This window comes from Bos grunniens, chromosome 13 (assembly GCF_055505025.1).
Source record: "Bos grunniens cultivar Pamir isolate PY7600 chromosome 13, Bosgru_T2T1.0, whole genome shotgun sequence".
NCBI lineage: Eukaryota > Metazoa > Chordata > Mammalia > Artiodactyla > Bovidae > Bos > Bos grunniens.
Window position 1 is genome coordinate 3905201 of NC_141177.1, and position 24255 is coordinate 3929455.

General features: G+C 51.1%; 1 protein-coding gene across 6 annotated transcripts in view; it reads left to right on the forward strand.

Moving 5' to 3' along the window:
- The first annotated feature begins 8425 nt into the window (after positions 1 to 8425).
- ATP9A (ATPase phospholipid transporting 9A) overlaps positions 8426 to 24255 on the forward strand; it is a 125423-nt gene continuing 109593 nt past the window's right edge. For 3 of the 6 annotated variants that reach the window (XM_086331326.1, XM_086331329.1, XM_086331328.1), the window contains exon 1: positions 8428 to 8751. In XM_086331326.1, coding sequence (XP_086187452.1) covers positions 8474 to 8751 — 278 coding nt within the window. In that variant the 5' untranslated portion in view covers positions 8428 to 8473. Of the gene's footprint in view, positions 8752 to 20020; positions 20261 to 24255 lie in introns of those variants that run through there. The other 3 variants (XM_086331334.1, XM_086331330.1, XM_086331331.1) reach the window with 3 other exon arrangements.

The following is a 24255-nucleotide window of genomic DNA, read 5'->3' on the forward strand; positions in this document are numbered from 1 at the left end:
CCAGGCGTGTATGTAAATTTTTCTGTTAGTTTCTGCTCCACACTTGAGAGTCCTTTCCTGACAATCATTTCCAGCTGCCTTGGGAGAAATTCCACCCAACTAAGTAGGATAGGGGCTTCCGCAGTGGCTCAGTGGTGAAGAATCTGCCTGCAGCGCAGGAGACACGCTGGGTCAGGAAGATCCCCTGGAGGAGGGCATGGCAACCCACTCCAGTATTCTTGCCTGGAGAACCCCACGGGCAGAGGAGCCTGGCAGGCTCCAGTCCATGGGGTTGCAAAGAGGCGGCACGACTGAAGTGACTTGAGCTCGCAGCACAAATAGGCCACGTCCAGCTTTCTGAACCAAACAAGCAAAATGAGAAGGCTAACGTATTGAACACTTACTATGTCCCAGATGAGATGGGCATAAAAATTGGTCCCAACTCTGGATCACGAGGATTCTCTTGGTTCAGTCTGTTGAGACTGAGGAAGGCAGGCATGTGGGGCCAAAGCCACCAGGCGGTGGGCGCCTCCTTCACCTTCCAGACAGTGGTTCTTGGCAGTTCGTAACCCAGGAAGCATGCATGCAATGGCATACTTCAGCATTCTCTAGTAATGTACAAAGAAAGTAGGCCGGTGGGGGTAATTTCTAAGGTGGGTTTTCTGTGTGTCTTCAGATATGGACACAGCAACAGTATTTCGGTGGGAGTTGCAGTTTCACCGGTTCCAGTGAGTGCATTTGATCCCCCTCCCCACCACCACCTTCATCAGGCTACCCTAGCACGTTTGAATGCTTGTGGCTGGAAGCTGGAAAACGGCAGAACGTTGGTTGTAGGCTCTTCCCTGAGTTTGGGGGAAGTCTATTTTGAATCCATCAGAGAGGTATATTTGGCTAAATTTGTGATTCTGACCTTGTGCTTTTTGTTTTTTTTTTTTTTTTAATTTGAGTGAACTCCGGGAGTTTGTGATGGACAGGGAGGCCTGGCGGGCTGTGATTTATGGGGTCGCGAAGAGTCGGACACGACTGAGTGACTGAACTGAACTGAATGTGGAGCATGTTTAAAGCCTTTATTGAGTTTGTTACAATACTGCTTGTGTTTTATGTTTTGTGTTTTTTGGCCACAAGGCATGTGGGGTCTTAGCTCCCCAACCAGCTCCCCAACCAGGGGTCAACCGAGTGCCCGCTGCATTGGAAAGCGCAGCGCTAACCACTGGACAACCAGGCAGTCCCCAACCTGGTCTCTGATTAAGATCTAAACAGTCTCTGATTAAGATCTAAACACCGTTGTGGCTAATTCACGACTTCGCTTTCTTCTCTCCTTGCTTTCTTCTCTCCTCGGCCCGTTTATTTTACGGATTCGGTAACCATAGTCATTTAAAGGGGCACTTTTTCTGGTGGAGAAAGCATGTGCTTCTTGTGGCGTAACCATTGTCCTGGTAACTCCCTCAGTTCTGTTTCCTTGTTTCCAAACAAAATCATTAATGACTACAAGAAATGTGCAATTCTCTTCACAGAAAGTGAGTTATTAGCTTTCAGAGCTATTAACATCTCCTAATAAGCTGAGAGAAGCAACTGCTTTTGGTCTAGGGATCCTGCTTTGGTCCTGGTATACATGAAAATTCAGATTTCCCCCTAAATAAAAAAATACCAAAAAAACCCCAGGTCCTTACCACTTTGCCGTGATTCAACTATTTCTAAATAATGAAAATGGAGCATTAGCTAAACATGGCCAAAACGAGGAGCAGGAAGCAAATTTGCCTCTCAGAAGTGGATGCTGCAATTGAGGTATTAAGGGAAAGACCTCAGAAAGTGTTTAAAAGAAGCATCAAACTGCATTTGAAAGTCTAAAAGAAATTTTTAAAAAATTTTGGATTGTGCTGGGTGTTCGATGCTGCTCGCAGGCTTTCGCTGGCTGTGGCGAGTCGGGCTGCTCTAGCTGCCGTGTGCAGGCTCCTGGTTGTGGTGGCTTCTCTTGGGGAGCCCGGGCTCTGGGGCTCCAGGACTTGAGTAGCTGCAGCGCCTCAGGGTTAGTTGCCCAGAGGCACATGGAGTCTTCCAAGCTAGAGCCAGGGATTGAACCAGTGACCCTGCCTTCCAAAGCAGATTCTTAACCCTAAAGTCTAAATGTTTGAAAGTGACCTTTCTGGGAGAAGAAACTTCCCAAACGATTTGTATTTCTTCCCCTCTTGTCCCCCTCTTCTATCATTTCCACCCTCCAACCCTTTGTAAGTTCAGTTCAGTTCAGTCACTCAGTTGTGTCCGACTCTGCGACCCCATGAACCGCAGCACGCCAGGCCTCCTTGTCCATCACCAACTCCCGGAGTATACCCAAACTCACGTCCATTGTGTCGGTGATGCCATCCAGCCATCTCATCCTCTGTCATCCCCTTCTCCTGCCCCCAATCCCTCCCAGCATCAGAGTCTTTTCCAATGAGTCAGCTCTTCGCATGAGGTGGCCAAAGTGTTGGAGTTTCAGCTTCAACATCAGTCCTTCCAATGAACACCCAGGACTGATCTCCTTTAGGATGGACTGGTTAGATTTCCTTGCAGTCCAAGGGACTCTCAAGAGTCTTCTCCAACACCACAGTTCAAAAGCATCAATTCTTAGGCGCTCAGCTTTCTTCACAGTCCAACTCTGACATCCATACACGACCACTGGAAAAATGTCTCTGCTTTTGAATATGCTATCTAGGTTGGTCATAACTTTCCTTCCAAGGAGTAAGCATCTTTTAATTTCATGGCTGCAATCACCATCTGCAGTGATTTTGGAGCCTAAGAAGATAAAGTCTGCCACTGTTTCCACTGTTTCCCCGTCTATTTCCCATGAAGTGATGGGACCAGATGCCATGATCTTAGTTTTCTAAATGTTGAGCTTTAGGCCAACTTTTTCACTCTTTCACTTTCATCAAAAGGCTAACTCTTTGTAAACCATCTATTAATTCAGTTGTTTTGTTGTGTCTGACTGTGACCCCATGGACTGTGGCTCGCTAAGCTCTGTCCATGGAATTCTCCAGTGAAGAATACTGGAATGGGTTCCCATTTCCTTCTCCAAGGGATCTTCCCGACCCAGGGATCGAACCTGTGTTTGAGGCAGGTTCTTTATCATCTGAGCCACCAGGGAAGCCCATTAATTCAGGGAAAGAGGTAAACTGAAATACCCGTGTTCTAAAGGCTTGGGACAAAGGATACAGAGGTTTATTTTATGCTAAAGGGATAATTGTTGGTCCTTAAAAGCACTGAAACAACCTTCTGTATCATCCCGTGGTTTGTGCTGTAGATACACCTGGTGTCAAGTTTGCCTCTTTAACTGTTTACTTCACCCGAACCAGCTTTTTGTTTTGTTTTGCTTTTTAATGCTTGCTGGCTATCCTGATGGCTTCAGGCCATCCTGGTGGCAGAAATCATTTTCACTGACCTTCCTAAATATCCTGAGTTAATTGTGTTGGAGGCCGATTCTGTCTTCACTTTCTTGTGTGGTAAAGACCCCAGGGGACCCAGGACAGGAAATTATAATGGAATTTAGGGTTGCTCATCTTTGGGATTCCACAAAACAGGAAATTGTTCTTAAAAATGGGGAAATAAAAGAGAATTGCTTACAGTTGCCAACTTTTTATCAAGTAAGAATGATAAACGCACCTCTTTTTTTGTGCTTCCCTTTTGTATTATCTACATGGCGTTTTGCACTCTCTGAAATGTTGGCTTGTTTATTCTGTCTATCCTGTTAAAGTATAACCTTTTGGAACGGGAAAATCAAGACTCCTACAAATGTAAAATGAACATGTATCCGAGATTCTATCAACAGTTACAACTGATTGAAAGAATTGAAAAAAGTCCTCAATTTCAGGTAATCAGGAAGATTGAAGTAAACTGATGAAAAAAGGAGTCAGTCTTCACAGGGCTAGAATCGGCTGCATTCCACTGGGCAAAATTCATTTGCATCTCTACCAGGGAGAATCGTTTGTGTTAACTGCAGTATTCTGTTGGAAAATAGCTCAGTGACCATGAAAGAGGCAGGTAACCCCGAAGGCCTGCTAGACGGGTCATCTGGTCATCTTGATGATTTCGGTCTTTTCTTAGATCTAGGTACCAGCAGAGACCTCAGCTCTGGGCAGCAGGTATTGTGTGTCTTGTTAACTATCCCCAGTGGCTGGAATATTGTAGGTGCTAGGTGAATATGGCTTGAATGAATGAATGTTGAGTGGTATTTTCCTTAAACTCCCCAATGTCTGGGGATAAAAACAGTACCATACAAACTAATATAATTAGATCTTAACTAGATATAGTTGGTAATGGAAAGCACTTAAGAGAGTTCTTTCCCCAAAAAAGGGGAACCGGGAAGATGAGGTCAGTGTTAGAGATACTGTCTTACTAGATTAACATCATGTTCTAGCTGGGTGGGTCTCAAGTAGGGACAGTTTTACCCTCGGGACATTTCGCCATGTCTGGAGACTTCAGTGGAGGTCACAGCCTGGGAGAAGGGGCTGAGCTGCTCCTGGCACGTCACGGGGAGACACCAAGGCTGCTTCTGCACATCGTCCAGTGAGCGGGGCAGCCCCCCACAATCTGGGAATAGCCCCAAAGTAAGTAGCACCCACGTTGAGAAACTCAAAGGGACGACCTGGGGCATTCATCCACAGAAGACTGTAGGCACCAAAGCAAGTCCCCCCAGTCTGGGTTTACCCAGAGCATTAACAAGGTTTGGCTGCCCTGAGTCTTGGTTGCAGCATCTAGTCGGGGCGTGTGAACCCTTGGTTGCAGCATGTTAGAGCTGATTTCCTGACCCTGCACTGGGAGAGCAGTCTTAGCCACTGGACCGCCAGGGAAGGCCTATCCAAGCAGTTTCATTAAGTCTTTGGTCCCCTTTTCCCTGCCTCGCCTTGAGCCCTGCTAGTACCCTGCACTCTGCAAACAGCGTCAGCCAGCTTGGCGAGCTATGGAAATGAGGCTCCAGGGTAGGCTGGACTGAGTCTCAAAATAGATTATGGTCTGGGCCCAATATCTGTTGGTGAGGTTTGGTGACCTCTGTGGGCCTCTGTGGCAAGACGAGGCTGGACTAGGTTGGCTTGTCTGTCAAAGATCATTCTGTTCCAGGTATCTAGGGGTCAGTGACTTGTTGGATGGAGCCTGCTCCAGAGCCTGTTGGGTGGACAGGGCTGTCCAAGGCCGTGAAAGGGGCTCCTCAGAAAGCAGGACCCTAAGGTAGCTGTTTCTAGGGCCGTCGGGAGAAGGCAGGGCCGAGCCGGGAAGAGGGCTTCTGATGCCCTCCCCCCAGCCCCACCCCATCACTGCCCCACTCTGCTGCTCTCCTGGACCCTGGCACTGTTCCCTCCAGCCCCACAGGCCCTCTGCTATGTCACACAAGTATCTGGATAGATAAAAGCCTTTAAGTGCCTCCCTTCCTCAGGGACTGCCTTCCTGGAAGGGAGTCATTTTTGTTTTCTGCAGTGATTATAAAAGCACACAGAAATTTGGAAAATACAAAGGCAATAAAAAAGTGCCTCTCTTTTCATATGAAAATATTTTTACCTTTGGAGATTAGGAGGGGCTCTTGGTCTTTTCAAAATTCATTTAAAGAAAAACTTTTAAAAAATGATACCTGTTGACTAGAGAAAAAGCAGAAAGTAGAGACGAGGAGAATTTTCAGATCCATTTAGATGTACCACAATCATGCAAAATGTTAGGAAAATTGCTGGGTTTGGGATCAGGGTGGATATGGAGTGGGTATATGGAGCTCTCTGCACCTACTCCTACAGAAATGATTATTAAAGTTCAAAAATCTACCTAGAACGTTGTCTGGAGACCCCGTTTGATAACACTGATGGTATTTTTTATTTTATTTTTTACTATTTTAAAAAAAGAATTTTACTTTTTTTTCGTTTTATTTTCTTTGTGCCGAGCCGTTGTTGCTGCAAGGGCTTTTCTCTAGTTGTGGAGACTGGTTGTGGTGCTTGGGCTTCTCACTGCGATGGCTTCTCTTGATGCAGAGCACGGGCTCTCGGGCACGTGGGCTCAGCAGCTGGGTATCTGGGCTCGAGAGCACAGGCTCAGCAGTTGTGGAGCGTGGGCTTAGTTGCTGCTCAGCATGTGGGATCTTCTGAGACCAGGGATCAAACCCATGTCTCTTGCGTTGCCAGGCAGATTCCTTACCACTGAGCCACCAGAGAAGCCTTGTTGTTTCTTTAATTAGTAAAAAATCCTAACATTTATAGGAGGAGGAGGAGGAGAAATTATAATCACTAACCTTGGTGAAAACTTACTATGTGACATGCATTGCACTGCTTTACATTTTGCTATTACTGCCCCGAATTCTTGCAACAATCCTGAGCGCCCACAATTCTCCCTGTATGTATGCAGCTTTCCAATTGCTGTGTGTACACAATTGGTTCTAATCCTTCCAACAATCCTATGAGGCCAGTGTGTGCGCGCACGCGCGCGCGTGTGTGTATGTGTGTGTGTTGCTCAGTTGTGTCCGATTCTGTGACCCCTGCCAGGCCCTCTGCCCATGGGATTTTCCAGGCGAGAATACTGGAGTGGTAGCCATTCCCTTCTCCAGGGGATCTTCCTGATGCAGGGATCCTTTACCATCTGAGCCACCAGGGAAGCCCCCCATTTTACAGATGAGGAAACTGAGGCCCAACTGTTTGTAAGTTGCCTCTGGTTCTACAGTTGTGAGGTGCTGAAGTGATACAGGATTTCAGATGAAGGGCCACTATTATTACTCTGTACCCTAGACAGTGAGGGCACAGCCTGGTGAGTGAAGGCGGCCAGAGGTGGGCGCCCCGAGGACCAGAGGGAGCTGGAAGGTGTTTGAGATCAGGATTCGTAGTTGCCTGGAAATGTCAGGATCACTGGTTCCACTGGTCACTGGAGGGCATCTTTCCTTCCTCTGGAGCAGAGAAGACCAGGCCTGGGAGCCCAGTCTTGTTCCTTCCTGACCACGTTGCTTTGTGCAGGCCGCTCTGAGTGTCTTGTTTCCTCATCTGTGAAATGGGTGTGCTCATTTAGACTCAGCTGGCAGGGCTGCTTGGAGGATGAGATAAGGGATTCCATGGCGTTTTAGGTGCTTGATAAAAACACGAGCTAGCGTTTATCGGCTCCCAGCTGTGTGGGGGCCCTTGGATTAAAGGGCCATGATCTCTTTGGTCTTTTCTGTCCCCTTGTGTGGTGGTGGAGTGGAGAAGAGGCCTTGAGGTGGGTGGGGTTTGAGAGGGGACCTCTGGGGAGCAGGTGGGAGAGGGTGGGGCCCCCTCTGATGCCATAATTGGTGGGTCAGGGTGTTTACATTGCCTCCACTCCATAAGCCTTTCCTGAGAGTTGGCTGTGCATCCTGCCGTGTGCCTGGCACCGTCCTGCACGACGCAGAGCAGATCAGGTCTGTTAGCCAAAGAATGCCGTTTCCCCTTCAAAGGTGCAATACAGCAACCTCTAGCGACATGCTTTTCTTGAGGAACTTCATCGGGACATGAGATAAGTCACACTTCTTGGTTTGGTATCCGCCTTCCTTCACTCAGGGCCCCGGACAGATGCTTGGTGGCTTTGCCCTTATTCATAGCGAACAAATTAAAAGGCACCCACATCCCACATCAGATGTGTTAGGTGTAGCTACTTAAAATTTCCCTTTAGTTGCAGTAGGTTAGTTAACACGGTGTTACACTTTGGGGTTCTTTCATTACACGTGGATTTTTAACTTCCCTCCCTCCTTCCTACACCACTGTTCGTTTTCTTTCTGTTCTTAAATTTTTATCGGGGTCCTTGGAAAGTGAGTGGATCCTGGACACTGGGAGAGGAGGTAGGTGTGGACACGGGTCTGGGCGGAGGAGTCACTGTGTGTGTCTCAGTGTGGTTGAATGTGTCTGTGTGACAGAGCACACGTGTCAGCCCCAGAGGCAGGTGAGGGGTGAGTGTGAGATGGAGGGTGTGCAGGTGTGTGAGTGCACACTGTGATGGGGAATTTCAGGATCCAGGTGGGAGAGTGAGGGGCCAGCGATGGTGAAGGATGGTGGCTGAGGGAGTCTGGAGAGCACTGAGGCAGTGTGTCCCTGTGATTGTGATTCCTGGGGCTCACGTGGGTGAGGTCCAGGATGGACAGTGGTGTGCGGGTGGCAAGGTGTGTGCTTGTGCGCGTGAGCGAGAGTGACTGAACGTCAGATGCTGGTAGGGGGGAGCGGGTGAGAATGTGTGTGTGTGTGTGTGGCTCGCGTGTGAGTGCAAGAGTGAGCCCGTGAGAGGATGGATGCAGTGTGAGCTTGGTGGCGTGTGCGTGTGCACACAGGCGGGCATGTGCGGGTGAAAGTGGCGTGCGCGGGGGCGGGGGGAGGCCGGGCGCGCGCACGCGGGGCGTGGGCGGGGGGCGCGCGGCCGGGTGGGCGCTCGTGGGGGGCGCGCGGCGCGGGCCGGGGGCGGGGCCTCTGCGGCGGCCGCGCGCGGGCCCGGCGGGCCGCCCCCCGTGGCAGGCGCGGCGCGGGCGGGCGGGCGGCGCGCGGAGCTCGGGCCCATGGTGCGCCCGTGTCCGTCGGTCGGGCCGCGCGGGCGGCTCCGCGCGTGGCCCGGCGCTCGCGAGCTCGCCCCGTCGCTGCGGGCCCGGCCCGCCCGCTGCCGCCGCCTCCTCCCCCGGGGCGGCGCGGCGCCGGCGGGCGGTGGCGCGGAGGCCGGACCGGGCGGCGGCCCAGGCTGCGCTGGGGGCGCGGCGGTCAAGGCGGGCGACATGACGGACAACATCCCGCTGCAGCCGGTGCGCCAGAAGAAGCGGATGGACAGCAGGCCCCGCGCCGGGTGAGCGGGGCGCGGGCCGGCCGCCCTCCTTTGTCCGCGCGCGGCCGCAGCCCGGCGCCGGGCGGGGCGGGCCGGGCCGGGCCTGACAGGTCGGCCGGCGCCATGAGCCGGCGGCCGAGCCCGGGGAGGGGCGGGCGGGGAGCGGTCCGGCTCCGCTCGGCCTGGCCCCGCGGCGCGATCGCGTCCCTTTCGGGCCCGAGCGCCCGGCTGCCGGGCACCTCTGCCCGCCTTGCTTTAGGCACCGCGGGAGGCCGGGCCCGCCCGGCGCTGTGGACCTGGGATCAGCCTCGCCTTCTATCCATTTTATTGTTTCCTCATTACGCCTTGTCTTCGTAATTCCGATTTGGTCAATATCGAACCTCGCTCTTCGCCTGGAACCGCCCTCGGGAGCCGGGAAATTCTCGGTTGGCATTGCCCCCGCCGCAGACCCGCCGCGGGGTCCCCGCCCGGCCCCGGCTGGACCGCTGGAGGGCGAGAGCAGCTCCTGCTGGTCGCCTGCACCCCCTCCCCGCGGTCCCCACAATTTGAGGAAGGAGCCTTGCCCGGCAGGGGCGGCGGCTGCCACCTGCTGTACCCTTCCGCAGAGGAAGGGCCCTGGGCCGCCTCGTGAGGGTTGCACTCACTCGGAAAGCGGAGGCGCGGGTGTTTTGCGCCCTGACAGCTTCCCATTGGGAGGAGGGCGCTGACCTGTTGAGGTTTTAAGGGGCTGTGGCATCACCGGGGCAGAGTTAACCTGGGGAGGGGGTGCGGGGGGAGGCGAGCTGGTTAAAATGCCGATTCCTGGCCCGCCCCGGCCCGCTGGTGACTGCTTGGGGTGGGACCTGGAAGCGTGCATTTCCCGAGGCTGCCCAGGTGGGGCTGCAGTCGCCGGAGAAGGCAGCTGGGCGGGGCCGGGCCCCGCGGGCAGCCCTGCGCTTTGGCGTCGGGTTCTCCCCGCGCACTCCCGGGTGGCGGCCGCTTTGTGCCGCGTCGGTTGCTTGATGCAGGGGCGTGGGCCGGATGAACCCCTAGGGTGACTTCACTAGGTGCCAGTGGGATTTTTTGAAAAGTGGGGGAAGGGATGATGCCAGCTGCCATTTTGTGGGGTCTTTGTCCCCAGTCTTCCTTAAACCTTCCGGGGAGGAGGCCCCGTTGGTAGAAGACAGGCCCAGCGGAGTCAGGGCCCACTGCGAAGATGCTGCAAAACGCAGACTGAACTCAGGATCTCTGAGCCAGAGGTGAACTGCCCTCCACAGCTTTCTTCACTTTTGGCCTACGTTTTAGTCCCGACCTCTCGAGGCTAAAGAACGGTGACAGCTTGAGCCCTATGCCTGGAGGAGGGCCTGCGCGTAATAACACCCTCAGTGAATATTTTAATGAGTTTATAAGATCAGTGGACTCTGAGGACTCTAGTTATTAATTCATGCAACAGTTATAAAAATGCCTACTGTGTGTGGAGGCTGTGCTGGGAGATGGGTGCAAAGCTGAATTAAACAAGCCCTGACCAGAGGTGTGGGCCTCCTGTCGCTGCTTGTGCATTGGAATCACCCTGGCAGCTTTAACAATTACCATTCCTGCCGCGGTTTTGACCTTTGAAATAAAAATCTGGAGTGGGACCTTTATCTTTATCTGTCTTATCTGCCTTATATTTTCATGGCTCCCTGGATGGTTTTAATGTGTCCGCATAGTTGAGAACCTCCCATTCAGTGCAAGAGAGAAAATGCAAATAATTATTTAAAAGTGATGATTACCATGGGAGAAATATGCATCCTTAGCATAGGGGCCCAGACGGAGTGTGCCAACAGTTGGGAAAAAAGGTTTCTGTTTAGTATTGGAGTGGAGGATTGCTTCTCCTTTGGAATTTGCCACCTGGGAGCTAATTTATCAAGTCAGGTCTCTGGAATTCCAGGTGTTTGCATATATGTTCTTGTATTTGCATTTTTAGGAGTAGCCATGTCAAGTTGGGGATCTTGGTATCTGGAAACACTTTTGGAAAGCCTTCTTGTAATTTAAGGGTGGGAGGTGAGGTAAAGAAATAAGAAGCAAACATATTTGTGATGGTCAGACTCTCTGCTGGGCACTTGAGGTAAATGCATACTTAATTGCTCAGTTGTGTCTGAGTCTTTGCAGCCCCTGCCAGGCTTCTCTGTCCATGGAATTTTCCAGGCAAGAATACTGGAGTGGGTTGCCATTTCTTGCTCCTGGGAATCTTCCCAATCCAGGGATCAACCTGAGACTCCTGTGTCTCCTGCATTGGCAGGTGGATTCTTACCACTGCGCCACCTGGGCTGTGTTTAAATCCTCATAACCACTGTGTGAATTTTTGGAGTTAGTTTCTTCATTTTATAGCCAGGGAAACTAACGTTCCGTGATGCTAAATAATTTGTTGGAGGTCATAGGGATAGTCAGTGTGGGGGGATGGATTTGAACCTGATCAACTCTTTTTATCTAATGGCTCTAAGCTGTAGGATGGTTGGAGGATTTTGTGGTTAAAGAAACCAAAAACCTAGGTGCCACAGGCCCCAGGAGACAGAGTATAATTAGTGCTGGGATCACTCAGCATATGCCAAGACATGCAGTTGATTTGCTGGAGGAATCCCGTAGCCCCAAAGCTCTTTTCTGTCTTGAGAAAGTTACCACATCCTGATGTTGAGAAAACTATTGCAGTGGCTTTGTTAGGACATGAGCGTTTGCCTCACATCTCTGGAAACCTTTTTTCTGACATCATGTGCTTTGGTTCTGGCTAAGTGAAATCCTCCTCCTGGTGATACTGGTTAGGAGCATGGGCGCAGGATTGGAGAACTGCGTGCAAGCCTGGGTTTTGCCACTCAGTAGCTGTGTGACTCGGGGGAAATTACTTAACCTCTCTGGGTTTTAGTTCTTTCACCTGTAAAGAGGGACTAACAGTAATTCTGTGTGTGTGCTTATGTGCTCAGTCGCTCAGTCATGGCCAGCTCTTTGCACCCCCATGGACTGTAGCCCTCCAGGCTCCTCTGTCCGTGGGATTCTCCAGGCAAGAACACTGGAGTGGGTTGCCATGCCCTCCTCCAGGGGATCTTCCCAACCCAGGTCTCCAGCATTGCAGGTGGATTCTTTACCATCTGAGCCACCAGGGAACCCCGTAATTATGTGTACCTCCTAGGATTGTTTGAGACTTAATCCATCGTAAATCTGGAACACTAAGCACTCAATACGTCTTAGACATTTGCTGGGCCAAATAGTGATAATTAGATTTTTGTGTGAGGTTTGCCTTTGGTAGTTTCTGGAACGCTCCTTTGAGAAGAAGGACTTTTGATGGTGGGAAGTTGAGAAATACAGACTTCATTGCTGTCTCCTGATCAAATCCAGGAAATGATTAACCACATAAATGATTCCAGCCAGATAAGTAGGTGCCCTGGTGTGATAGGTAGAGAGCAGGTTGGGCAGAACTGAGACTTTGCCTTTCCTGAGTAATGATAAGGGCTCTCATGGCCAAATTGGACAGGATGCTTTGACTTTTCCATGTATTTGGACTTGGGGAACAAGGAAATTTTGGATGTGAACTGAATTAAGAAACAGCTGACTATTTACAGTTTACTTCAGCTTTTTTTGGGGGGGCACACAACTTTATTGGGGTTGGTGGCTTCCTGGTGGCTCAGACGGTAAAGAAACCGCCTGCAGTGCAGGAGTGCTGTGTGCTCTGCTTAGTCGCTCAGTCTGTCCGACTCTCTGCGACCCCGTGGACTGTAGCCCGCCAGCTTCTCTGTCCATGGGATTCTCCAGGCAACAATACTGGAGTGGGTTGCCATGCCTTCCACCAGGGGATCTTCCCAACCCAGGGATCGAACCCAGGTCTCCTGAGTTGCAGGCAGATTCTTGACTGTCTGAGCGACCAGGCAATACAGGAGACCCGGGTTCAATCCCTGGGTTGGGAAGTTCCCCTGGAGAAGGAAATGACAACCCAGTCCAATATTCCTGCCTGGAGAATCCCATGGACAGAGGGGGCAACAGTCCACGTGGATACAGTCCTCGGGGTCACGGAGTCCGAAGGGACTGAGCAGCTTACACTTGGGTTAGTTTATATCACATAAAATGCATCCGTTGTTAAGGTACAATGCATTGATTTTTTAAAAATTAAATTTACAGAGTTTCTGTAGTTCCTCACAGTCCAGTTCTTGAACGTCTCCATCTCCCCCAGAAGTTCTCTCATGCCTTAATCCCAGGCTGATTTCTGTTTCCATAGGTTTACCCTTTCTGGAAATTTCATATAAATGGAGTCATAAACTGTGTTGTCTTTGTATCTGCTTTTTTTGGGGTCATTTAACAGAATGGTTTTGTAATTTTAATTTTAATACAGTTTTTAAAGGTCACTGTCCATTTATGTGCTAAGTCACTTCCTAGTTACGTCTGACTCGTTTTTGCAACCCCCTGGACTATAGCCCACCAGGCTCCATGGGATTCTCCAGGCAAGAACACTGGAGTGCGTTGCCATGCCCTCCTCCAGGGGATCTTCCCAGCCCAGGGATCAACCCCAAGGATCTTACACCTCGAGCATTGGCAGGCGGGTTCTTTCCTACCGGCGCCGCCTGGAAAGCCCTGTGCCTTTACAGTTGCCGCAAAATACTGGCTGAGTGTTGTGATACATCCTCGAGCCTGTCCTGCACTCAGTAGCTTGTATTTTTCCCTCAACAGCCCCCTCCCAACTGGTAACCACTAGTTCGTTCTCTGTAAGCCTGCTTCTTTCTTAACGTCTTATTTTATATTGGAGTACACTTGATTATCAGTATTGTGTTGGTTTCAGGTGTACAGCAAACGGATTCAGTTTTGCATATACATGTATCCTTTTCAAATTCTTTTCCCAATTAGGTTGTTACAGAATTTTTGAAAAAAATTTTATTTATCGGCTGCAGTGGTTCTTAGCTGCAGTACTCGGGCTGTTTGCTCTTTATTGCTTCATGTGGGGTCTTACGTTATGGCATGACAACTCAGTTGCAGCTTGGGACCTAGTTCCCTGACCAGGGATCAAACCAGTGCCCCCTGCATTGGACGAGTGGAGTCTTAGCCGCTGGGCCACCAGGGAAGTCCCTGTTACAGAGTATTGAGCAGAGTTGTTAACGCAGCGGTTTTAAAGTTCCCTTTTATTGCTTAAAGATTTCCATCGTGTAGGTATACCATACTTTATGTCTTCACCACGATGGACATTTGGGTTATGTCTTGTGTTTGGCTGTTGTAAACAGTATCACTAAGAACATTCAAGTCTTCATGCGGACATGCTTCCCTGTCTCCTGTCCACGGTGAGCGTTTGAGACGGAGTTTGTCGGTCGTTCCTGGCTCTTCCATGGTGGTCCTGTGGGTTCCTGGTGTCATCTTCCTCTGTCTTCCCGTTCAGAGTTGTGGTTGCTCAGGGCTTGCTCCTGGCCCTCTTTGCCTTTGGAAGTCTGGGTTGAGCTTGTGTGTGCTCATGGCTTTGTGTGTGCAGACTCGGTCGCTTGGTCACATCCAACTCTTTGCAGCCCTTCCAACTGTAGCCTGTCTGTCTCCTCTGTCCATGGGATTTCCCAGCAAGAATACTGGAGTGGGTTGCCATTCCCTCCTCCAGGGGATCTTCTGGACCCAGGGATTGCACCCGAATCTCCTGCGTCTCCTGCATTACAGGCAGATTCTTTACCTACTGAGCCATGGGGGAGCCCTTCCCTGGTGGCTTAGATGGTAAAGAATTGGCCTGCAATGCAGGAGACCCAGATTCAATCCCTGGGTTGGGAAGATCCCCTGGAGAAGGGAATGGCTACCCACTCTAGTATTCTTGCCTGGAGATTTCCATGGACAGAGGAGCCTGGCGGGCTGGAGTCAGTGGGGTCAAAAAGAGTCGGACACGACTGAGCGACTAACACTTTGAACTCATGGCTTCAGTGACCTTCAAGTCCTTCTGCCGTCTTCCTGAGTCCTCCTCTCAGCCTGGCTCCCACTGCGAGCCGGTCTTCCTCCAGTGTTCCCATGCACGGAGAATGGTGTGCCAGTTCTTCAAGGCAAAACCCTGACTCCCAGGATCCGGATGCTGCCTTCAGCCTCCTCCTCCTTTGCTAATCCTTTCTCAGGGCCTCCCCCTTTTGCTCCCTGAGTTGGTCTGGAATCTGTTCCTCTTCTTCAGCATTGCTGCCACTGGCTCAGCCTCCTTGTCTTCTTCTTCATCATCGGTTGATACCCTTCATCCAAGCTTTTAATTGTCCAGTGAGGTCTCCACCTCTCAGCCAGAATGTGTGTGCTACGTCGATTCAGTTGTGCCCGACCCTTTGCGACCCTATGAACTGTAGCCCTCCAGGCTTCTCTGTCCATGAGATTGACCAGGCAAGAACACTGGAGTGGGTTGCCATGCCCTCCTCCAAGGGATCTTCCTGACCCAGAGATCAAACTAGCGTCTCCTGCACTGGCAGGCAGGCTCTTTACCACTGAGCCGCCTGGGAAGCCCAGATATGGCCAGATGCTTTGATCGTGGGCATGTTCTGCTCAAAGCCCTCCAGGGAACCATCTTACTAGGCGCTTTGGCCCTGTACTGTCCAGCACGGCAGTCACTAGCCTCCTGTTTAAATTCCGGTTTAGAATAATTAAAACTAGATTAAAGTTTCAGTCCCACGTTTCAGCGTCCAGTCCCCACACGGCCAGCGCCTGCTGTACAGGTTGGCCCAGAGACCAGCAATCCCGCCGTTACCCGAAGTGCTGTCGAACGGCACTGCCAGGACCCTTGCCGCCTCCTGAGCTGATCTCAGCACACTTCGGCCCCTTCCTCCACCGCGTCCAGCCACGTGATCTGTGCTCACTGTCTCCTCCCGGCCCCCTCTGGACGCAGGGCTTCTGCACGTGCTGTCCTCTGCCTGGAAAGTCCTCCTCTCCCCTCTTCATCTGGCCGAAGCTCCGTCTTCCATTAAATCCCACTGAGGCCTCAGGTCCTCAGGGGAGACTTGCCTGACGTCCCCTCTGCAGAGCGGGTCCCATTCTGGGAGCCTCTCAGAGCGCCTGCTCCTCTTCTATTTTGCTCAGTTGCAGTTAGACATGTCCTTGTGTGACCCTTCAGCTGGGAACACTGCGGGGCCCTGGCTGGGGACAGGTTAGTCACCATCGCATGGAGCCTGGCACGGAGTAGGTGCCCAACACATCCTTCTTTTTTTAAAGAAGAGAACAAGTCTACACTTTTATTTACTTTTCAATAAGTTTAAATCCTTGAAGGGCACACCAAGAGTCGGATTCTGTGTCCAGTGGCCTTAGCAAAACAAGTTGCTTTGCAATTTGGCACGAATCACGCTGCTGTTTCCACAGGCGTGCTGCCTTTCCCCAGATTACTCTGGTTGTGTCACGTTTTCCTCCCGGAGTTACTGTGCTGTTCTTTGTTTGGTACACATAAGCACGTCTCTTGCCTAGATAGAACTCAGTGTTATCTTGAGCGCGTGTGTGTGTGACTGTGTGTGAGCACACATGTGCTTGCTCGCTTGCTTGGTTGTGTCCGACTCTTTGGGACCCCATGGACTGTAGCCCACCAGGTTCCTCTGTCCATGGGATTTCCCAGGCAAGAATACTGGAGTGGGGCTGCCAGTTCCTCCTCCAGGGGATCTTCCTGACCCAGGGATTGAACTGGCATCTCCTGCATTGTCAGGGGGATCCTTTCACCACTGAGCCACCTGGAAGCCCAGTATAGCTTCAGTTTTCAGGCTGTGTGCCCCCTCTGGTTCCATAGGCCCCGCTTGTAGCCAGCGAAAATGGCCACGGACCGCAGCCTTGCAGAATGTTTGTCGTTTTACAAGTCCTCCTCCTAGCCGCCTCCACAGGGGCCAAGATGACTGAAAGGGCTGTAAATCCTTGTTGAGAGAAAGCGTGCCTGAAGCAGGTCTCCAGTTTATAAAGAAACGGAGCCGCCTCTGCTGTTGAGAATGGGGCGGAAGGGACCTTCCCAGCTGGTCCAGGCGGAGTCTCGGCGTCCTCAGCTCTACGTCCGAAGGACGCCTGTTGGACGTTCTTGGAGTGCTGCTCACTAACCATCTGCTCCTGTGTTTTCCTGGCTCAGCGGTCTTCCCTGGTTGGGGGGATCAAGTCTGCCTGTCTTAGCCGTGTGGTCTGAAGGCAGGGCTGGAGGTGCCCGAGGGGCTTGTGACGTGAGTGCCAGGAGAGGGGAGTCTCAGGCCAGGAGACTGGGTGCCCTCTGTCTGCCTCTCTCTCCCTCCGCCGAGGGGCGCCAGCCCGTCCACTCCTGTGATGGGCTCTTGGCTGCCTTGGATGAGAGAACAGCCCGGGCAGGCGTTGGCAGCGGCCCACCCGGAAGCGGCCTTTGTGCCCTCTGCCAGCCCCGCTGCACCGGTGCCATCCATTTCCTGGTACGGCCTCCCTGCCGTGGGCCCGCCCCGGTGCTGACCAAAACCAGACCAGTGCTCCCTGCCCAGGTGGGCACAGGTGGTGACATCAGCTGTGGAATTACACACCAACCCAGGTGGAGATGCTGAAAGGGAGCAAGTGGGCACAGGACCGAGGAAGGCCAGGGCGCCTGCTGCACACCAGCCCCAGGGCAGCAAGGCGGCCCTTTGAGCTTGACCTCTGGCCCCCATGCGTGCAGTCAGTGGGAAGGAGGAGCCAGGGTCACAGGGTATGGAATAAGCCATCTTCAGACTTTTTGGGCTGTTACTTTTCAGCGTAGAAAGTTCTCTCAATATTTCTACCCAGGTGCAAATGATGGAAGTCACTCGTGAGGGCTGTCCAAACATGAAGGCCACCTTTGGGAATGGCCATGGAGTGGCTCGAGCTTCACTCCCGAAAGCGACTGGGCTTTGGTTTAATTTGGAAAGAAGAAAACCCATCGTAGCATATCTTTTTGATGACTTTTACTGAAAGGGAGAGAATGTGCTTAGTCACTCAGTCCTGCCCGACTCTTTGTGACCCCAAGGACTGTAGCCCGCCAGGCTTCTCTGTCCATGGGATTCTCCAGGCAAGGATACTGGAGTGGGTTGCCATGCCCTTTTCCAGGGGATAGTCTCAACCCAGGGACTGAATCCAGGTCTCCTGCATTGCAGGCGGATTCTTTACTATCTGAGCCACCAGGGAAGCCCAAGAATACTGGAATGGGTAGCCTGTCCTTTCCCTAGGGGATCTTCCAGACCCGGGAATGGAAGGAATCAGGGTCTGCTAAATTGCAGGCAGATTCTTTTCCAGCTGAGCTACCAGGAAAGTCAAAGAGAATGGTGCTGATTTTTTTTAAAGTGAGCTTTTGCTGAATTTATGTGATTTTGAAAGATTGATTTACGCATTCAGAGCTTGGCCTGTGGAAAGCATCACCGAAGATCACTTTAGGTGGCTCAGGGCCAAACATTGAAAGGCTTGCAATTATGTTTATGGTTCCTTCTGTTTATGCCAAACGATACTTGTCTTCTTTTTGAAGTAGTGACAGGAAGTTGCCTTTCTCATACGTTGCAGTAAAAAAAACACAGAGTCAGTTTAGACGTATGAAGTCAGTAGTAGTTGGGGAGCTTTGTAGATGTGCTCGCGTCATGGCTGACATTTAGGAAGCGCTGGCCTGTGCTGACATGGTGCTCTTGGTCTAAAAATATAATGGTATTGTTACAAAGGGGAAAGAAGAGGGATAAGCTGGTTGTGCTAATAGAGTTAAAATTCTAAAAAATTATTTTTCTAATTTTATTGAAGTATAGTTGATTTACAATGTTGTTAGTTTCTGCTTTATAGTAAAAGGATTCTGTCATGCATTATGCATTCTTTTTCATATTCTTTTCCATTATGACTCTGTACAGAATATAGTAGGACCTTGTTTATCCATCCTGTGTATAATTGTTTGCATTTGCTAATCTCAAACCTGGCTTCCCTGGTGACTCAGTGGTAAAGAATCCACCTGCCAAGACAGGAGGCCTGTGTTTGATTCCTTGGTCAGGAAGTTCCCCTGGAGAAGGAAATGGCAACCCACTCCAGTATTCTTGGGCTTCCCTTGTGGCTCAGCTGGTAAAAAATCCACCTGCAGTGCGGGAGACCTGGGTTCAATCCATGGGTCGGGAAGATCCTCTGGAGGAGGGCATGGCAGCCCACGCCAGTATTCTTGGCTGGAGAATGCCCATGGACAGAGGAGCCTGGTGGGCTACAGTCCACGGGGTCGCAAAAGAGTCGGACACACTGAGCGACTGAACAACAAACCACAGCGATCCGAAATCCCCAAGCCACCCTCCTGCACCCCTCCCCCCACCGCCGTTGGCAGCCACAGACTGTTCTGTCTGTGGGTCCGTTTGTGTCTCATGGATGCTCCTTTAGATCATACTTTAGATTCCACACAGAAGCGACATCATGTGTTCGTCTTTGTCTGACTTACTTCACTTGGAATGGTACCTCTAGGTGCATTCATGTTGCTGCAGGTGGCATTATTTCATTCTTTTTTCCCACGGCATGGGGGGTCTTCCCCAGCCAGGGATCCAGCACGTGCCCCCTGCATCGGAAGTGCAGAGTTTTAACCACTGAACCACAGGGAAGTCCATTTCCTTCTGTTTCATGGCTTAGCCATGTCACTGTGTTTGGTTCCACATCTTCTCTATCCACTCTCCTGTTGATGGGCGTTTAGGCTGCTTCCACATCTTGGCTGCTGTGAACAGTGCCGCAGGGGGCTTTGGAGGTGCGTGTATCTCTTCAAATTACCGTTTTGTCCGGGTGTGTGGCCAGGAGTGGGACTGCTGAGTCATATGGCAACTCTGTTTTCAGTGTTTAAGGAACCTCCATACTGCTTCCCAGAGCGGCTGCACCGGTTTGCATTCCCAGCAGTGTGGGAGGGCTCCTTTTTCTCCACACCCTCTCCTGCAGTTGTTATTTGTAGACTTAAAAAATCCTTTTTCTTTCGCCAAGTCATCCAGGAAAGAAATGCTTTTAAAACCGTGGTTGGTTTGCCCTGTTGATCGGGGATCTTATCGTTGCTTTAATCATTGTCTAAGGTTTGAGGGGATTGTGCGAAAGGACAGTTGGAAGGGGCCCCATGGAAAGAAAGGCTTCTTGTGTGAACTGGCAGTTGGGGTGAGCTGAAGGCTGTTACCTCCTTCCCCTTAAATCTCTGTGGCGTTTGCCCTGTGTCGGGGCGGAGCCTGCTGGCTGCCCTGCCTGAGAAAGAAGCCACCTGCGGAGGGAGCAGTGCCCTCCCCGTGGAGCCGGGCCTGGCAGGGCGCCTCCCTCTGCCCGGCCATCTGCTGGGCCACGGATGAAGTCGGGTTTGGCCAGGTTAGACGTCAGGGTTTGGCTAGCCCTCAGCCTCCGCCCCGTCAACGTCTTCGGTTTGACAGTTCTCTGCCGTGGGGGCCTGTCCTGTGCGTTGTGGGAGTTTGGGCAGCAACCCTGGCCTCCACCCTCTGGAGGCCAGTAGCCCTCCTATAACCTAGGGTCCCCCAGCTGGCACAGCCCGAAGGGCCCCCAGATGTTGCCGCGCCCCCGGGGGTGGGGGAGTAGGAGTGGGCAGGACCGCCGCAGTTAGGAACCCCTGGATGAGTGGAATGTACGTGTTCTGTGAATGGCCGTGGCCTTTGTTGTCCTTAAGGTGAGTCATCGTTTCTTTACAGAAATAAAAGAAAAACCCGTTGGGCAAGAAATTCACGTTTGGACCATGTTCTCAACTCTGAGTTCAGCTTCTCGACTAAGGAAGCCTTGAGCTGTTGGAATAGAGCATTTGGGAAGTATTCTGGGCTGATGTGTATCCCTGGTTGAATTTACACACCAGGGTCCTAACTGTGCATCTTTTAGAAAGTACTGTGTTTGCACACAGGGCCTTTAGAGAGGGGATCAAATTACAGTGAGTCATCACGGCGAGCCCGTAACCAAGCTGAGTGGTGCTCTAGGAAGAGGAATTTAGGATGAGAGGAGAGACACCAGGGACAAGACGACAGGCCACGAGGACCCAGGACAGAGGTGGCCATCGGCACGCCAAGGAGCAAGGCCTCCGAAGGCACCAAATCTGCTGACACCTTGATCTGGGACTTTGCAGCCACCAGAATGATAAGAACATAAATTTCTGTTGTTTAACCGCCCAGTCCGTGGTGTTTTCGTATGGCCGCCTAAGAAGGCTTAATGCAGGAAGCGTCTCCTAGTTATTTGTAGGTGAGGAGTCTCTTGGTGTCAGTGGTAAACTTTTATTTTAAACCGATGGATGAGTTCTTCAGTGATTTTCTTTAGACAGTCCAGTCTCCCTAAGCGTATTGCAAGGTCATGTGTGCTAGAGCTGAGTACCACCCGCTCCCGTAACCTAAAGCACACCCCGCGTGCTCCCCAGGGAGGAGGCACCGGTTCCAGATGTTTCCTTGTGTTTACAGAGTTTACGGTGGTCACATTTCCAGGTTGTGCTTTGGATGGTTGGTTTGTTAATTTGGACTGTGCTAGATTAGTCTGATGAGGAGTATAATAGTTGCTCACCCCAATGTGTGCTGATTGGGCTTCCCTGGTGACAGCTGGTAAAGGATCTGCCTGTGATGCAGGAAACCTGGTTTGAACCCTGGGTCAGGAAGATCCCCTGGAGAAGGGGATGTCTACCCACTCCGGTATTCTTGGCCTGGGGAATCCCATGGACAGGGGAGCCTGGCGGGCTACAGTCCAGGAGGTCCCAAGGCGTCGGACACAACTCAGCAGCTAGCACACTATTGGGCTTTTCTGTAAGGGCTTGCGGATACAGATGAGCGAACTTTTTGGCTAAGCCAATACGTGCTTTGCTTCTGGCGGAAGCAGAGAGCAGAAATGATGTGACGGGGAACTTTTAGGAACTTCAGATTATCCCAGTGATTGTGAATTCTTCAGAAGCGCAGTTTCTGTTTTCTGGGTTAGTTTGCATGTTGATCCGTATTTTCCTGATTCACTCTGTGTGAGGGAGACGTTCCTGGTAATGGAGGAAAAGGGCAGAACACGTGTTTCTAAAACGTCTGGACTCACCCTTTGAATACCTTTTAGCTTGTATAAAGCAGTCAGTCCCCAGGGAGGGCCAAAGAAAATGTAAAACCGGAGAACTGCCCCACCGTCCTGTTCTTCCCTCTTTTTTTGTTCTCCAGATTAAAGGCAATTTGAGACTCTCCTAGAAGGGATGACACAATTGTGTCCGGCTAAGTCAAAGGACCGGGAAGTAAACAGATAAGGCCACTTGTCCCGCGGGCAGGGCTTTTTTTTCCCCTAAATCACCTGATTAAAAACTATGCATATATACACACAGGGAAGTGCGTAAATCTTAAACGCACAGCTTGATGAGTTTTCATGAAGTGAACACACCCCTGTAACTGGAGGTGAGTAAACAGGCTGTGACCTCAGAAGCCTCCCCTCCTCACCTTCCTCCCCCGTCCCATCGGCATCCTGACTTCTAACAGCAGAGACTGGGCCTGTTTCTGACCTACAGGTGAATGTGGTCATGGAGCGGGCACCCATTTGTGCCAGTTAATTCTCGCTGCGTCTGTTGTTCGTAAGGGGTGACCACGCTGCCGTTTGTTAGAGTTTGCTCACTTCTGTTGCCAGATGAAGTCGGTGTAGGAATAAGTCATTGATCTGTGAACAAGGAGGGGTTTAGGAGTGTCGACCCTCAAACAGTCAACAGTCCAAGGACTGGGCTTGCTATCTTTGCCTCAAAACCAAAAGAATTGATAAATGACTCACCCAAGGGCAGAAGCTGAAACAGTTTGGGTAGAATCAGGACTCAAACCCTAGTTCTTTTTTTTTTTTTTTTTTTTAACTCTTTGTTTTGTTTGGGAGTAGAGAATCTGCCTGCAGTGCAGGAGACCCAGGTTTGATCCCTGGATCGGGAAGATCCCCTGGAGAGGGAATGGCAACCCGCTCCAGTATTCTTGCCTGGAGAATCCTGTGAACAGAGGAGCCTGGTTCTTCTCAGATATATTCTTGGAAGCAGCTTGGTCTTTCTTTCTTTTTAACTTGGCCATGAGGCATATGGGATCTTAGTTCGCTAACCAGGGATCAAGCCCATGCCCCCTGCATTGGAAGCTCGGGGTCTTAACCACTGGACCACCAGGGAAATCCCTTTTTTATTTTATTTTTTTTGCATTTCTTAGTTTACATTTTTTTTTTTAAGAATCAAAGTACCATTGGTTTCTCACCTTATGTGTTTTCTGGGAGCAACATGTTATTTCTGCTTCTGTTTACTCTACAGCCAGAGACCCCTTCTTAAGGGCAATAGTAAAAAAGTCTCAGTTGTATTTTAATTGTAAAGTCAGTGCATGTGTATTAAAGAAGAATTGGAGAACAGAGAAAGCTACTGACTGAGATGCGGGTGTTAACTTCTCCGTTCAGCGGCGCCGCAGTTAGCACAGACCTTTCGGCAGACGCTGTCTTCTCCCTGTCTTGTTTTGTGTGGACGTCGTTTGGTGAGTTAGACCCATGCAGCACATGTGCTTTTATTCCCATTTTTTCTCACCCAGCACTTTAATGTAAAGCTTTTGTTTGGTGTCCTGACGTGCTTTGTAAACGACACTTTCAGTGGCAACCTGCTGTCTCTGAGGAGGCATCTTTAATTCACATAACCCAGGACCCTGGATGCTCACAAGCTGGTTCTTACCGTGTTGTCACTTTATATTCTGAACGCTGGCCCTCCAGAGCAGAGGCACCCTGCACCCGCGGAGGCCCAGGCCTGGGTTGCCGTGACCTCATGTTTGCTGCGTGACTGGAGATGCCCCCGTTTCGGTCCACCTGGCCGCTCCCTGATGCGGCCCGCGATCTCTCATGTTTCCAGGCTGTTGCGTTAACTGGGGTGGACCTTTGTCAGACAGGCGCTGATCGCCCCTAGACAGCCGGGGGGTGTCCGGGGAGCCTGGGCTCGCTGGAGAAGAGCCCCTGTACCGCCGCCAAGGGTGGCTGCCAGGCCCTGCGGGGACCTGCCTGACCTGCCCAGAGCCCCCCCCACCGGCTCCCACATTGGAGACTTCTAAACACTAGCATTTAATTGTTTTCCAGTATAAAAGTAATAATTTCTGTTAAAGAAAACTAGTGGTTTCTCTTATAGAAGAATTAAAGATGCAGTAGCTGCAATTTAAAGCCCAACTTCCTGTTAATACTAGGTATGTTTCCTTCTGGGCTTCCCTGGTGGCTCAGTGGTAAAGAATCTGCCTGCCAATGCAGGATACACAGGTTCTATCCCTGGGTTGGGAAGATCCCCTGGAGAAGGAAATGGCAACCTGCTGCAGTGTGCTTGCCGGAAAATCTCAAGGACAGAGAAGCCTGGCGGGCTACAGTCCATGGGATCACAAAAGAGTTGGACATGACTTATTGCCTCAACAACATATTTCCTTCTGATCTACACTTTTATCAGATGGCTACTGCTGCTGCTGCTGCTGCTGCTAAGTCGCTTCAGTTGTGTCCGACTCTGTGCGACCCCAGAGACGGCAGCCCACCAGGCTCCTCCATCCCTGGGATTTTCCAGGCAAGAGCACTGGAGTGGGGTGCCATTGCCTTCTCTGCAGATGGCTGTTAGGTGACATTATTCCATTGGGTTTGCTGTTAGAAAAGAAAACTTAGTACGTAGAGGCAGTCTTGATGCATGAATTTTTGCTACCC